The 13903-nt window shown below is 37.7% G+C and overlaps 1 protein-coding gene across 1 annotated transcript; it reads left to right on the forward strand.

The window, feature by feature from the left end:
* The first annotated feature begins 24 nt into the window (after window positions 1–24).
* rbm18 (RNA binding motif protein 18) lies at window positions 25–13215 on the forward strand. Its single transcript, XM_016285974.1, has 6 exons — window positions 25–187; window positions 938–1051; window positions 6960–7086; window positions 7621–7701; window positions 11295–11383; window positions 11603–13215. Exons 2-6 carry the CDS (start codon window positions 945–947, stop codon window positions 11763–11765), a joined length of 567 nt encoding a protein of 188 aa, XP_016141460.1. The 5' UTR covers window positions 25–187; window positions 938–944; the 3' UTR covers window positions 11766–13215.
* Window positions 13216–13903: the final 688 nt, after the last annotated feature.

Here is a 13903-nt window from a genome sequence, read left to right on the forward strand (position 1 = left end):
ACTCTCCGGCGCCGTTGTTGACGTTATGAATGCTAAGCTAACGGGCTTCACGCAATTGTTTTGTCGGACTCGTGCGTGTGGCAGATATACGGGATGCATTTTAGGATTTGAGGCATCGCCATCCAGTTTTATACACAGTAGCTTTGGTTTAGTTTTAAAGAGCAGAGGAGAGGAACAAGAGAGGAGGGTGAGTGCTCTGCTAATCTATGCAAGCTGTTTACATTGCATGCTAGTTGTTAGCACAACAACCATTCACATATGTACAATTGATTATTTCACGGCTAGGTTTATGTTATTTATCAGTTACAGTGTTTCGATAATATGACGGTGTTTGCATACTAAATGTGCTTGTTTGTGAATTATATGATTTGTAAAATATCGTTGATGTCATTATCGCCTTCATACTGCATTTAACGTAATATTAATTATTATTTTCCACACTAAGGGGCCTAAGATAAAACTGTTCTGCATGTATCACACTCTCATAACAGAATGTCTTATAATTAATTAATATATATATATATATATATATATATATATATATATATATATATATATATATATATATATACACAGATAGACTGGTAGTTATTTGGTTGGTTAGACAGATAGGTAGACACAGTCAGATGGATAGACTGGTAGTTATTTGGTTGGTTAGACAGATAGGTAGACACAGTCAGATGGATAGACTGGTAGTTATTTGGTTGGTTAGACAGATAGGTAGACACAGTCAGATGGATAGACTGGTAGTTATTTGGTTGGTTAGACAGATAGGTAGACACAGTCAGATGGATAGACTGATTGATTGATTGATTGATAGACATAATCAGATAGATAGAAGAAAGTTACATATATATTCAAACACATCATATATGTATATATTTCTGTGCCACATACTTATCTGAGCGTCATTGACACTCTCTCTGTCTTTTCTCAGGAGCCTAATGCAGTCTGCTGCAGAGACTGTGGAGAATGCCTCCATCCTCTCAGGTGGCTCGGCACAGGACGGTCATCGGCTCTGGATCGGCAACATTGACCCTAAAATCACAGAGTGAGTGTTTGCCTGTGCAGTAAGCCAGCCCTGCACTGCCTCCCAGGCAGACCTGCGGAGCTGCCCGGGTGATTGATTAGCCAAGTGTGTCTTTGTGCTGGAGAATGAGCAGATGACGATAAGGCGTGTTAAAGAGAGCCGCTCGGCCGTGGAGACCTGTTTTGCTGAGGGGCTGCCATCATTTCTCATTCACCTGGCGTGTTTATTTAGTGAACCTGTAGCGGCTGCTCAAGGTGGAGAGGGGGTGGCTGGGTGACACGGAAGGGAAGCACGAGAGAAATAGCACACGTTGCTGGAGCGCCCCTGGAAAATGTATGGCTTGCCCAGGCTGGCGTCCAGACAGGCGTTTCCTTCCCTCTCTCTCCTCTGCTTTTCTTTAAATAACCTCCTTGAATGAAAACAGCCGTGATGCCCACAGGCTGGTGATTGGGAAGATTAATTAGTTCACATGCTGGGAGTGTTTGTAGTAGCGAGTTCCACTTTAGGGTCCTGCAGATCTCGCTCTCACACACACACACACACACAGGCACACAATGGTGAAGCCCTGCTATGTGAGGTCAGCGTTCACCCAAAGGCAACTTTTTCCTGGGGTTTCCAAGTAAGTGGATAATTGAGAACAGTAATTGAGTTGGGAGGTGAAAAGGTACTTTAGGTACTGCACTGCAGCAGCTGTGGACAGATCAACAGAGAGATTTATGAAGAAACCAAGAAGATGAGTTAAAAACTGAGGAATTGGTGACAATGACCTTTTACAATGGTTAGGCATTTTGGTCTTGTTTACGCCTATTAATATGTTCTGTTGGTCATCCAAAAACAAGTGGTCAGTAGTAATCAACCGATATGGACTTATGGATTTTTTTTTTTTTTGATAACCGAGAGAGCAGGGTGACCAATGGCTGATGTAAAGCCTCTTTATATCTATATCTATCTATCTATCTATATATATATATATATATGATTTTACACTATATAATTTAACATGCCATGCATAACAATTGCTGCAATTAAATTTAGATTTAACATATTTACAAAATTGTAAATAATTATCTGAAATGAATCAATATGAAAAAAATAATTTGAACTTATTTGATGTTAAATTTACAAGTTACATTTTTTTTTACAAATTTTAATTTGTGTACACTTTGTGTACAGTACACTTTGACATATGACATATCAGCAAACTGGATGTAACTCGGCATAGTTTGAAGTCAAGAGTTTAAAGATTACACTTACATCTGTGTACAGGTGCTGCTGTTCTTAGCGCTGTCAAAATTAAAAGTCCTGTTGCTGGCAAAAAGCTACTTCTGACACTTATTGGCCAAACGGATCAAAATTACTGTTGCAGATCATTTAAAAATATATGCCAAATATCAGTCGATATATTGGCTTTTGCAGTATATTTGTTGACAACTAGTGGTCAGTGCTGGTGCTGCTAATGCCATGCTACAAGCTTCTAGTACCAGGTGTAAACTGGACCTTAGCCAACCCATTCACATGCAGTGTTTGTTCCTTATCTTGTTCCTGAAATTTTTATTGATAAGCATAGTAGGGAGAGGGCAGGAAAATAAGGCAGAAAGCAGCAGAATGGGATCAAACTCAGGTTGCCCACATAGCTTAATATGGCAGATCTCATAATAAGGTGAATCTTGCGCTAAAATGTCTATTATATTTTACCCAAAAATCAAAAGAAAAAAAAGCCTGTATTTTTTTTATTAAGTAAATAAACACCATTTATATTTATTTATTTATTATTTTGCACTGGGATATTATTTTAATTACAATTTAATGCAACAAATACTACTATGAATTACACTTATTTTTTATATTTATAGTGTTTTTTTATTAGTTAAATCATAAAATATTTTTTATTTGTATTACAGTAGTAAACATTTTTTAAAATTATTTATAGTAACCTAATATTGCGCAGGAGGGGTGCATAATTATAATAAAAATAATGTTACAAGCCGTACATTTTCCAAAAATAATTTAGTGGTCCTAAATACAAGCTTCATTTTTTAATGCAAAGTATTTGTGTGAAATATGACATTTCTTGACGGTTTTCGTGAGTTTATCCAGTAGTTTTTGGGATTGAAAACAAAAAACTCAGTATGAACACTTCATTTGTCTCTCTTATGTTATTCTCATGTTATTTCCCTGGCCTTTGTGCATTAACAAGCAATTTTCATCTGTCAGTTTGCAATAAATTAGCAAGGTCAAGTTACATTTTGGAAATTATAATCTAGGAAAAATCAGCTGTGAGCCTTCATGCTTAGATTCTGATGTAACGGTACTTTATAGAAAAACCACTTTTTCTTGTCAGTCACTCCATCACTTCACAAACAGCCTCATTTATTTAATATGATTAATCGCAATACATCACAGGTTTGGAAAAGTCTGTGAAGTACATATTTACAGTTCTGCAAATTGTCACCAACAAATTTCAGTCAGATCTTTCACTGTAAGCAGTCTCTCCTGAGTGCTAATCCATCTACCCTACTGACTGTAAGTTTCACCATCATCGTTACATTAATCACAAGCTGAAGCTAGATGGAAAAATTACAGTTTCTGGACACAGTTGCTTAATTCCTCTCATTTCTTTTCCATTTAAATGTGGTATAAATGTATGACGCTGATCTGTGGTATAGTCAGTGCTTGGGCACCATGACATTGCTGAAATTGCATGAGTCTCAAACTTTCCACCTGTCGAATCAGCCCAGTGTCGATGCTCTATCCAGGGTGTGTCTCAATCTGCTAATGAGGTAAGTACACTTCCCGAGTAGTCAGCCATTTCTAGACTTGTCCCATAGTTAAAATCTATTTAAAACTGAAAAGTTGTTTCACCACCACAGACTTAGTCATCACTGTCTCAATATCACCAATTTCCAATGTACAGATTCACATCATATGGAACTAGGATGTGTAAAGGGACACAGCCTAAAAAGGACTGTGTTGTATACCATCTCACAGGTGTTTCACAAGTTCTCAAGCACTCTGGCATCTGTCAGATCCACCTACACTAATCCTGCTGCTTAAGTCACATTCAGATGCCAGGTGCTGAAGTTCGACCAACCCATGTTGAGGACAGTGATGACAACATTTCTTGACATTTTCCGTTTAATGAAAATATCTGTCAACATTTACAGAGCTCCACGCCATCACACATGCACAGTCTCTCTGACACAAACATACAAACTTTCTTTCAGGTTTGGTTTCCCACAGTTGAGACCTGTGGTGGACGCAGCCGTTCACACAAAGCAGGAGCTGCTGTCGTAATAACAGGCTGACATATTGACCTGTCCATGCTCCACTGGGACCCATTTAGGGCCGGTGATGGATCTACCATGTGCCGCAGGTTGTTTGTGCTTTTGGAGGCCTGCTTTGCATTGTCCGTTATACGCGGGCAGAAGGGAATAGGAGGCCTATCTGATGGGATGGCCGAGGAGGAAAACAGCACTGGCCTTAGACCACACCCTCCAGTCATCTGAAATAGACACGTGTCTGATAGAATCGTGCCTTGACCTTGATATCCGTGCTGTTTTCTTGATTCTGTGCTGCTAAATGTTTCTCAAGGTCTTCGACTGCATGCTGCACAGCGATACTGAAACGGGAGATGCTGCAGGTGGGTGAACAGCGCTGCGATTTCTTTGGCCCAAACAGATGACATGCTTGGCTCACATCAACACTTTCACAAAATACTCCATGCTCCTTGGACGGACCCCTTCTTTCTCCCAACTGCACATTTTATGGCCCTCTGGGGGCGTGCATTGTGGTCTGAGAAAAATCTACAGGTTGTTCCTTTGAATCGGAAACACTGTCAATTCTTCAATCTGCGGCAAGTCAGGAAGATCCCGTGGCCCGAGCCTGAGAGGGTGGTGGCTGGGAAAGTGCGAAGTACTTTTAGAGAAAAGCTCCTGGGAGAGGAGGGGAAGCCATTAATACCAAAGCCAGGACCCCCTTTTCTATCTGTGTTCCTACCTTTCCAGGATTAAAAATAACCTCAACCATCCAAAACAATAAAGAAATCCCCGGCATCTCCTTGTCTCTGTGCAGGAGGCAACTCCCAGACCGCTCCGGCTGTCATGTTGGAAGAACAACAATATAGCAAGAAGTTCCACAAATGTATTGTTGTTTATCTCGAGCATGTCATGAGCACATTCCTGATGCTCAGTTCTGTAGCTTTCCCAGCCTTTTCCCAGCTGAAGGAAATGCTTGAATGCCTTCCTGAACTGCATTACTCAGTCTTTAGAATTTGGTTTCAGGGATGTCCATGTGATGCCACATTCATCATCCTACGTCAAGGTGAATCACTGGAGACGATGCCAAGCAACAAGTTGTTTCATATTTACTTGATGAGTTTAAATGACAAGTATGGAGCATCCAAGATAAAGACTTACTGACCTTGACACACTGTCATGAGGTTGGTACCATGTCCTGTTTTTCCCCTTCATTTTTCTGCACATTGGTTGCAGTTTTTTTATTGTTTTCTTTTCCAGAGTTTCATCCTTGTTATGAGGCTTTTCTTCATTATAATAGTAGAGCTGTTGTACCTTATTTATGCCCTAAGTTTAAAAAAATTATTATATCTTTTATGTTTTTCAAGTAATTGTTTGTAGAAATTGCACTTTTACTGTGTTTTTGATAAATGGATCTGGACAAAAAATGAGAGTCATGTCATTGAACCTTGGCGTTGCTTTCGTCAGATGTTGTTTTGCTAACATACTGAAAAAACTTTAGGTGCAAATACAGTTGTGTTCATGCAGCGTTAAGTCACATTAAATGTTAACAGTTCGGATGACATACAGATGAACAAGCAGAAGCAAGGATACTTGCAAACATTCTCTTTTATGCACGGACTGCATGCTAGACTGCTCTCGAATGCTCTCGATATGGTTGTTTGACGAAGCCTATTTGTACGAAGCTCTCTTTGTTTGAATAGCAGTGTGATTCTTGTTTTACGGGAGCTCTCTGCCTATACCGTAGCTGTATTGAAGAATTGACCAGTTGCTTTTCTTTCACTAGACTTTCATTTTTGGCTGATGTCATCAAACCCTCTATTTTTTCCCAAACGTTCATTCATATAGAGACCACATCAAGCCGGCTGGTCTTGTATATGCAACACCCACTTTTCATGATCAATTAAATTCCTGATGGATTGACATCCCAGTTTCAGTCAAATGAGTTGCAAATGCCATTACATGTTGACATGCTCCAACACATTGGACCATGGTGATCATGTGGGCATTGTGAATTTGAATCTGGCCTGCAACATTTTTTAATTACCTGCTTTATATTCCAATCACTTTCTTTCTTCTGAAGAACACAAAAGAAGATATTTTGAAGAATGTTTCAGCTGTTTTGGTCTATAGAGTGGAAGTCGGTAGAGTCCAAAATGACATTGGACCCCATCGACCTTCATTGTATGGACAAAGTTTTTCACTAAGTAACAGAATAATCAGTTCTGTTTTTGGCAATAATAAGGGACTTGCATCTTCCATGAGAGCAGGTTCTAGAAGCTGTACTCATCATAATTGTTTGTCTTAAATTAAACTCTTGAGGGAATTCAGTCTTCCGCTTTTTTATATCCTCATTGTCCCCCTGCTGTATCCTTTGTATTGTGTGAATAAAAGATTTACAGCAGCTAAAAAGGTGTAAAGAGACCTGTCATTCTGATCAAGCCTTGTTAACAAAGAATTATGATACCATGACATGCATTCTTGTGGCTTTAATCACTCATTTTTGATCAGTACAATTATTAGTGCCATTTGTTAAAGGGAGCATCATGATTACAATCGCTCATAATTCCAGTGTCCTTAGTTATGTCATTATGAGTGCCGTTCCCCTATTTCTTGGGAGTATGTTGCAAAAAGGCAAATAGACTTCAAAATAAAACCACTCTGTGTTCCTGCAGGTACCACCTAGTGAAGCTCCTGGAGAAGTTTGGCAAAGTGAAGCAGTTTGACTTCCTTTTCCACAAGTCAGGTCCACTGGAGGGCCAACCAAGAGGATACTGCTTTGTCAACTTCCACACCAAAGAGGTTCTGTTCGTTCTTCTTTACAACATCTGAGAATTCACAACCCAAACGACCAAAGGAAGTCTCAGTTTTGATGCAGTAATGATATGCAAGTCTTTAAGAGGCACCCAGACAGCTGATGCAGATAAGGAACCGTTGGCTCTCTGGAGTGTAATATGAGGCAGTCCCAAGGGTGTTGTTGAAGGGGAAATGTGTGTTTACAGATCTCATTCACGCCCTTCGTGAGAGCTTGGAAAACTAGTGATCCATCATCAGCCATTATTGTTCCCTATCATTACGCCATGCTTCCAGCAACAGCCAGAAACTATATAGTAGCAAACAAACACACACACACAGGAAGGTTCAGGATCCAGACACTACAGAGACGATCTTTGAACAAGACTAATGGAGGATTTCAAAAATAGACATGAAATAATTCACTCTTGTAATCCTGATAGTGTCAGCGGAGTATAGTGACATGTTTATAGATGCATGCATGATTATGATCATCATAAAAGCATAAACTTTGTGATAATCAGTGTTTTCTGTCCATCACAGGAGGCTGAACGGGCTATTCAGTGTCTGAATGGAAAACTGGCACTTTCTAAGAAGTTAGTGGTGCGTTGGGCTCATGCTCAGGTAAAGGTGGGTGTCGCGTAAATTGTGGTCTTTTGCTAAGGCATCACCATTACTATTACTCATGCTATTCGTTAGCGGATTGTTAAAATCTCTAATCCTAAGTAACTCTTTTTTTTTTTTTTTTTAAGTTTTTGGAAGAGTGCAAATGGTTAATTTTTTTTAAGCGATCAGACTTTCGCCTGAAAGATGATAAAACAGGACAGAATCCAAAATCCAAATTATATTGAAGGAAGGCCAAATCTAGAGACCAGAATATCATGGGCCTTGTTCAGACTGAATTTCATGTGGGTTTTCATTTTTCGTTGTGTGGTATTTTAATGGCGTATATACTGATAACTTTGAGAGCATGTTGACTGATATAAAGCTTATAAATATATCACCCGATTTAACTTAAAAAATAGTAAATAACACATAAAATTGCTCAGATAAAATTAACATTTATTTTATATAATATTTGCTTAATTTGAAATAATTTGACAGTTAATTTTGAAAAAAAAAATTTGAGCTTGATATATAAAAAGAAAGCATATCTCCTTGATCCTGTTCTTTAATCCTACTAGTATTTTTTTTCCCACAATAAAGAAATTGTTAAATTAAAAATATACACTTCCGTTCAAAAGTTTAGGAGCAGTATGATTTTTTTTAAAAAGAAGTCTCTTATGCTTACCAAGATTGCATTGTAAAAAAAAATATATATATATAGTAAAAGTTAATATTGTGAAATAATATTATGATTTAGAATTTTTTTTCCCATGATTTAAAGCTGTATTTTCAGCATCATTACTCCGGTCTTCAGTGTCACTTGATCCTTCAGAAATCAATCTAATATGCTGATTTGCTGCTCAAGAAACATTTCTAATTATTATCAATATTGAAAACCGTTTTTGCTGCTTAATATTTTTGTGGTAATCATTTTTTAAATATTTTTTTGGTGCATAGAAAGTTTAAAAGAACTGAATTGATTTGAAATAGAATTATTTTGTAACATTACAAATGTAATTTTTGATCAATTTAATGTAACATTTCTAAATGAAAGTGTTTAAACCCTTACTGACCCCACATTTTTGAACGGTAGTTTATAAATATATGAATCACATTTATTTGGTCAAAATGAATACCACGCAATGCTAATGACTTTTCCACCAGTCATTGTTGTTTTCATAGGTCTGTATTTGTTGCTTTACTGTGGTACCTGCAAACATGACATGTCAAACATGACATACTCAATGGAAAAAAATCCATTGCTAAAGTCTCACACATGGTGGGTTTAAACAGGTTAGCACATAACTTTAAAAAGCATGTCTAGAGAAGTATGAATGGTCCCATGTAGACTTGAGGGTGGGCTATTTTGACTTGGGCCATCAAGCCCACCCAGTAACCACTCAAAACATCCTAGTAACACTCAGAGCACCTTAGTAACCATAAAGCAGCAACCTAAAAACACCTTAACATCATCGCTGTAACTTCAGTACATCATGGACTTTAAGAAATGCTTCTATTGTTGTTCCATGGAATATCTGGGTGCCACTACAACAAAAAGGACCATAAAGATCATGGATCACACATATAGTTGAGTTATAGTGAGGGGCTCCTGAGGCTGCCCGGCTCCTTAACAATAGGTTAGAGTGAGGAAATCCTGTATGGTTGAGAATCGCGCCCCTCCCGCGCACCCCCTCTGCCCCTCCCCGTCTGAGGGGAACGGGACACCAGGCTGGGGTCAAGGTCAACAGTGCAGTGTTGTTGACATCAAGTAGCAGCAGACAGGCCTGGTTCTAGGTCCTCTTGACCACCTCCACCCAACACTGTGCTCATTGTGAGGGTGGTGAAAGTGTTTGATTCATCTGGCCATCTCACCGTGTGTGTGGGTATCGGTGTATTCTTCAGTGCTGTGTTTATATCAGCCGTGCCCTTTGAAAGCCTCTGGTTCTGTGGAGCTGTCTGATCAATGTGGTGTATTTAAAAAACAGCTTCCTCTTTATACATAGTTGTTTGGGTGGAGTGTAGCAATGTAAAGGAAAATAAACTAAAGTTAAATTATTGTAACCAAATGTAAAGGATCAGAAACAGGCTGTTAGAACGTTGCTTTATGGTTTTCTGTATTTAAAAAGATGTGATTTTACAAAAGAAGAAATCAAAGTTGACCCTATTTACTTTAATAAATGTCCTTGGTGTCATTGTGCACAATTCATTAGTACGTAATTAATTACGTTATTTTACACTAGATTTTCTGCTTATGTAAAGCTGTGCAGGCAATACAACTAAACTAAATAAACTACATTTTTACTTCTTTTTTTTTTTTTATGAAGCAATTGCACTGCTGTCTGAATATCAGATGAATCTAATTACTTCAAAAGACTTTATTAACTTATTTTTAGATTTTGCAAATTTTTTTTGTACATTTTAATTATTCATAGTATGTGTATTTTTGCCCTGCTGGCAAAATCAATCATGCATGTTCATTCATTTCATTATTTAACAAAAAGTTAAAACTGAACAAAATGCTGTTTTCATTTTTTTTGTTGTCAATAAAAAAGTTTTGTTATTAAAAAAAGAAAATATAATGCTGACATAAAGTACAGAAAAGTACTGTTTATTTTTTCAGTAAAACATTCAACTGCAAATACTGCGGCCTCCTGTTTTTTATATTTGCTTGAGCTCAATGAATTAATTATAATGTGTTCTTTTATCATAAGATGGTTGTGAAAATTTTTCCTGCTTTCAAAGGGAGGGGGGGGGGGGGGGGCACTATATCTCTATTATATTTTGGCCCCTAGATGTGTCAATCAATCAATGTAAGTTTTATTTTGGCCTGTTTTATCGTCCACCAGGTCTGATTGTTTCGAAAAGCAATAGCACCGCTCATAATGAACAATTTAAAGTATCATTTGCATATGTACAGCAGTTACATACCAAAATTTACTTTGTTTACGAAGTTTAATTTGGAACAGCAAGCACTTCTCAACATGGGCAAACTTTATTATTCAAACAAAATCGATCCCAGCAGATAAAATTCCCCATTCCCCCACTCTTTAACACTTAATATTCAGTTTAACTCAATAAATGTGTCTCATTATGGAAGTTAAGTGCATTGTGAAAGCAGCTTCATATTGTCTTTAACTGTATTTTCGATACATTATAGAATACATTATAGAATCCAAGGGTTGGAGTCTTGGAGAAATATTTTCTGGCAATGTCAAGTTGTTTGATAGGAGTTTTAGACAAAATAAGTTTCTTTTCTTTTCTTTTCTCGCTATAATTCCTAAGTATGTGTCTTCACCAGTAGTAAAGCATTTTCTAGTCTCTTACCTAATCTCTCTTTGTTTTTATTCCCCACAGATTCCCATGAGCTATCATCATCCTTATGGTCGCAAGGGTTGTTGGATGGACGTTTTTGAGTGGAATGAATGTTTATGACGTTGCATAGTCCAACTTTTCCCACACTATTCCAAGGGAGCATATGACTAATAAGCAGCCAACTCTTGTTTTTTTTTTTCTGGTTTCTAATGCAACCAAATGAATTTAAGTCACTAAAGGCCCGGCAAGTTAAACAACCCCTCTTGTATCCATCCTTGTGTGTGTTTGTTGTCTTCCAGAAGTTTGAACCCTTCAGAGGGGACAAAAATGTGCCGGCCAGTTTAGAGCCTTCATCCAGTGAAGCAGAGCAGCTGTCAACCACACTGAGGTTTGGGACATTACCACTTGAAAACTCTGTTGCCTTTCGTTTTCTTCCATGTTTCGAAGTTTTCCTGTTCACTTTCCATTCTGTTTTTGTTTTCGTTCTCAACCATTCCCTTTCCAAATGGCCCTGAGCTCACATTGACGAAAGTGACCCATTTGGACTGGATAAGAAGGTTAATGCTCTTTTCTTTTCTCTCGATTCCCTTTCCTCTACTGTTTAAAGTGTTAATGCAAAGATCCGTGCCATCGAAGCCAAGCTGCAGATGATGGAAGAAAACCCAGATGACTATCCCGGCCCATCTGTGTACATCTACAACAAACCCCCCGATAAAAGAGACAAGAGGTCCCAGCCCTACTACAAGCCGTTCCGCAAATTCAGGAGATGACCTCTCCAACAACTGGCCAAGTGTCTCTGCAGTGAGCGGACTGTGAGATTTGCGGAGATAAGCTGCTCTTGTCTCTTGGCCAGTGTGAGACTGTAATGTATTATGAGAAGAGAGTGTCCAAGACCTTCGATTGGTAGTGCTGTTCTGTTTCTCAGCCAGCGGAGGAGTCTTTTTACTGTGAAAGACAGCTGATGTAAGCAAAATCTAACCACAAAATTCTAGTGAATTTAGTTTTTCCTTTTTTCGAATATTGATGTTACCCAAGTAATTTCAGTTCTTCAGGTTTTAAAGGGATAGTTCAGTCAAAGGATGACAGTTCTTTCATCATTTACTCGCCCTCGTGTCATTCCAAACCAGTAAGAGGATATTTTGATAAATGTCTTTTTTTTTCTTTTGGTCAAGTCATTGTGGTCCGATGTTGTTTGAACCCTAAAATATCTCCTTTTGTGCTCCGCAGAAGAAACAAGAGCACGGGTTCGGAAAAACATGGAGGTACATAAATCATGACAGAAATTTCATTTTTGGCTGAACTATCCTTTTAAGAGTTCTGCACCTCTTCAAAATCTCAATTTACATCCCTCTCTAGATATCCTTTCTGAATATACAGTATCTCACATTGATTTTTACTCGCTTGTAAACTGCCCAAAAGTGTTGTTGTGTGTTGTGTGAGTCTTATGATCCTAAATCTACATACTACTCAGACTTTCCCATTCTTTGTTACACTGTTGTATGTGTAAAGGAAGCACAATATTTTGCATTGTTTATTTAACTATTAATATCTTGCCTTTTTAAGTCTAAAGTGAAAAGGGCTTTTATTAAATGATCTGGAGAGGGGGCATCACAGTTGATGTCATGAACCGTTTTGATCAAGTGTAAATATCCAGGTATTTTGATAGATTTTGCTCCTGTGTGTCCAAAATTAAATGAAACTGTCCTCCTGTGAGGTGTTCAAACTGGATTCTCCTGCTTTTATTTGAAATGGACATGCTTGTTGGACATTGCTTTGAACTGTCTGTAATGATCGATAATAGGCTAGTGCTGTAGTGACAATTTCTATAGCACCGTTGTCTCAGTAGCCTACGTTTATTTATAAGACTGCCACCGTTTTCAATTACGAACAGGCCTAGTGATGAGTATAAGGTAGTTATAGTCTCTTCCCATAAACAGAATTTAATTCAATATCAGTTGAACCCTAAAATAATCAGTTTTCTTATTTATTAAAACTCTTCCGTTTTTAAATTCGGATTAGCGGACTTTCATAACAATATAGCGAATCTGACCCCCTGTCAATTTCCTTTTATTCAGTTTTATTTATTATTTTTGAGTTACTGGGTTCATTTATTTTTCGACGCTACCTTTCCTGATGTTTGTGATATTAAAGTAAGTGGTCACATTGACTAACGAGGCAAGTTTCCGCCATGTACACTTAAAAATAAAGGTTCTTCATTTGCATAGATGGTTCTAAGAAGAACCTAACATCCATGGAACCTTTCCCTTGTACGAAATGTTCTTTATAGTAGAAAAATGTTCTTCACACTATAAGAAAAAAAAGTTATTTGGAAAACCAAAAATAATCTTGTTTTTTTTTTCTTCTCTAAAACAACAACTTTGGAACCTTTGCTGTGTATAAAAGGTCAAATAATCTGTCGGTGAATATGGTGATGTAACTAAATTCTGCAAGGTAGCGTCACTATTATTCCTCTTTTATTCGTATTCATTTCCAAACCCCGAACAACAACAGGCTTCGTTCAAATTCAAATGAAAGACAAGTAATGGCTTTTTTAACTGCTGCTCCTATTGAACCTGAGCTCTTTCCTTTCTAATCTCTTAAATCTCATGCAAGCCTTCATTCTAACAATATACGTGAATATATATTTTCATCGTGATGCAACTGTTGCATAAGAGAGAAGGTGTGCGCCGCTCCCTCTACCTGAATATTATCAGATGGAAAGTATTTTTCCGCTGTTTCTCCCCGACATAATAATGGCATGATGGGTTCAGGCTTGGTAAAGGATATAATTTTTTATCTTTCAAAACAGGTAAGACTTTTAGCGTATCCTATTCAAGTGTGGATGATAATGCAGTCATGCGTATGATTTATTATTCTCCATTTAATTGCATGGAAAGAAAAGGTTGGA

Source organism: Sinocyclocheilus grahami, unplaced genomic scaffold (genome assembly GCF_001515645.1).
Source record: "Sinocyclocheilus grahami isolate Dianchi unplaced genomic scaffold, SAMN03320097.WGS_v1.1 scaffold204.1, whole genome shotgun sequence".
Taxonomy (NCBI): Eukaryota; Metazoa; Chordata; class Actinopteri; order Cypriniformes; family Cyprinidae; genus Sinocyclocheilus; species Sinocyclocheilus grahami.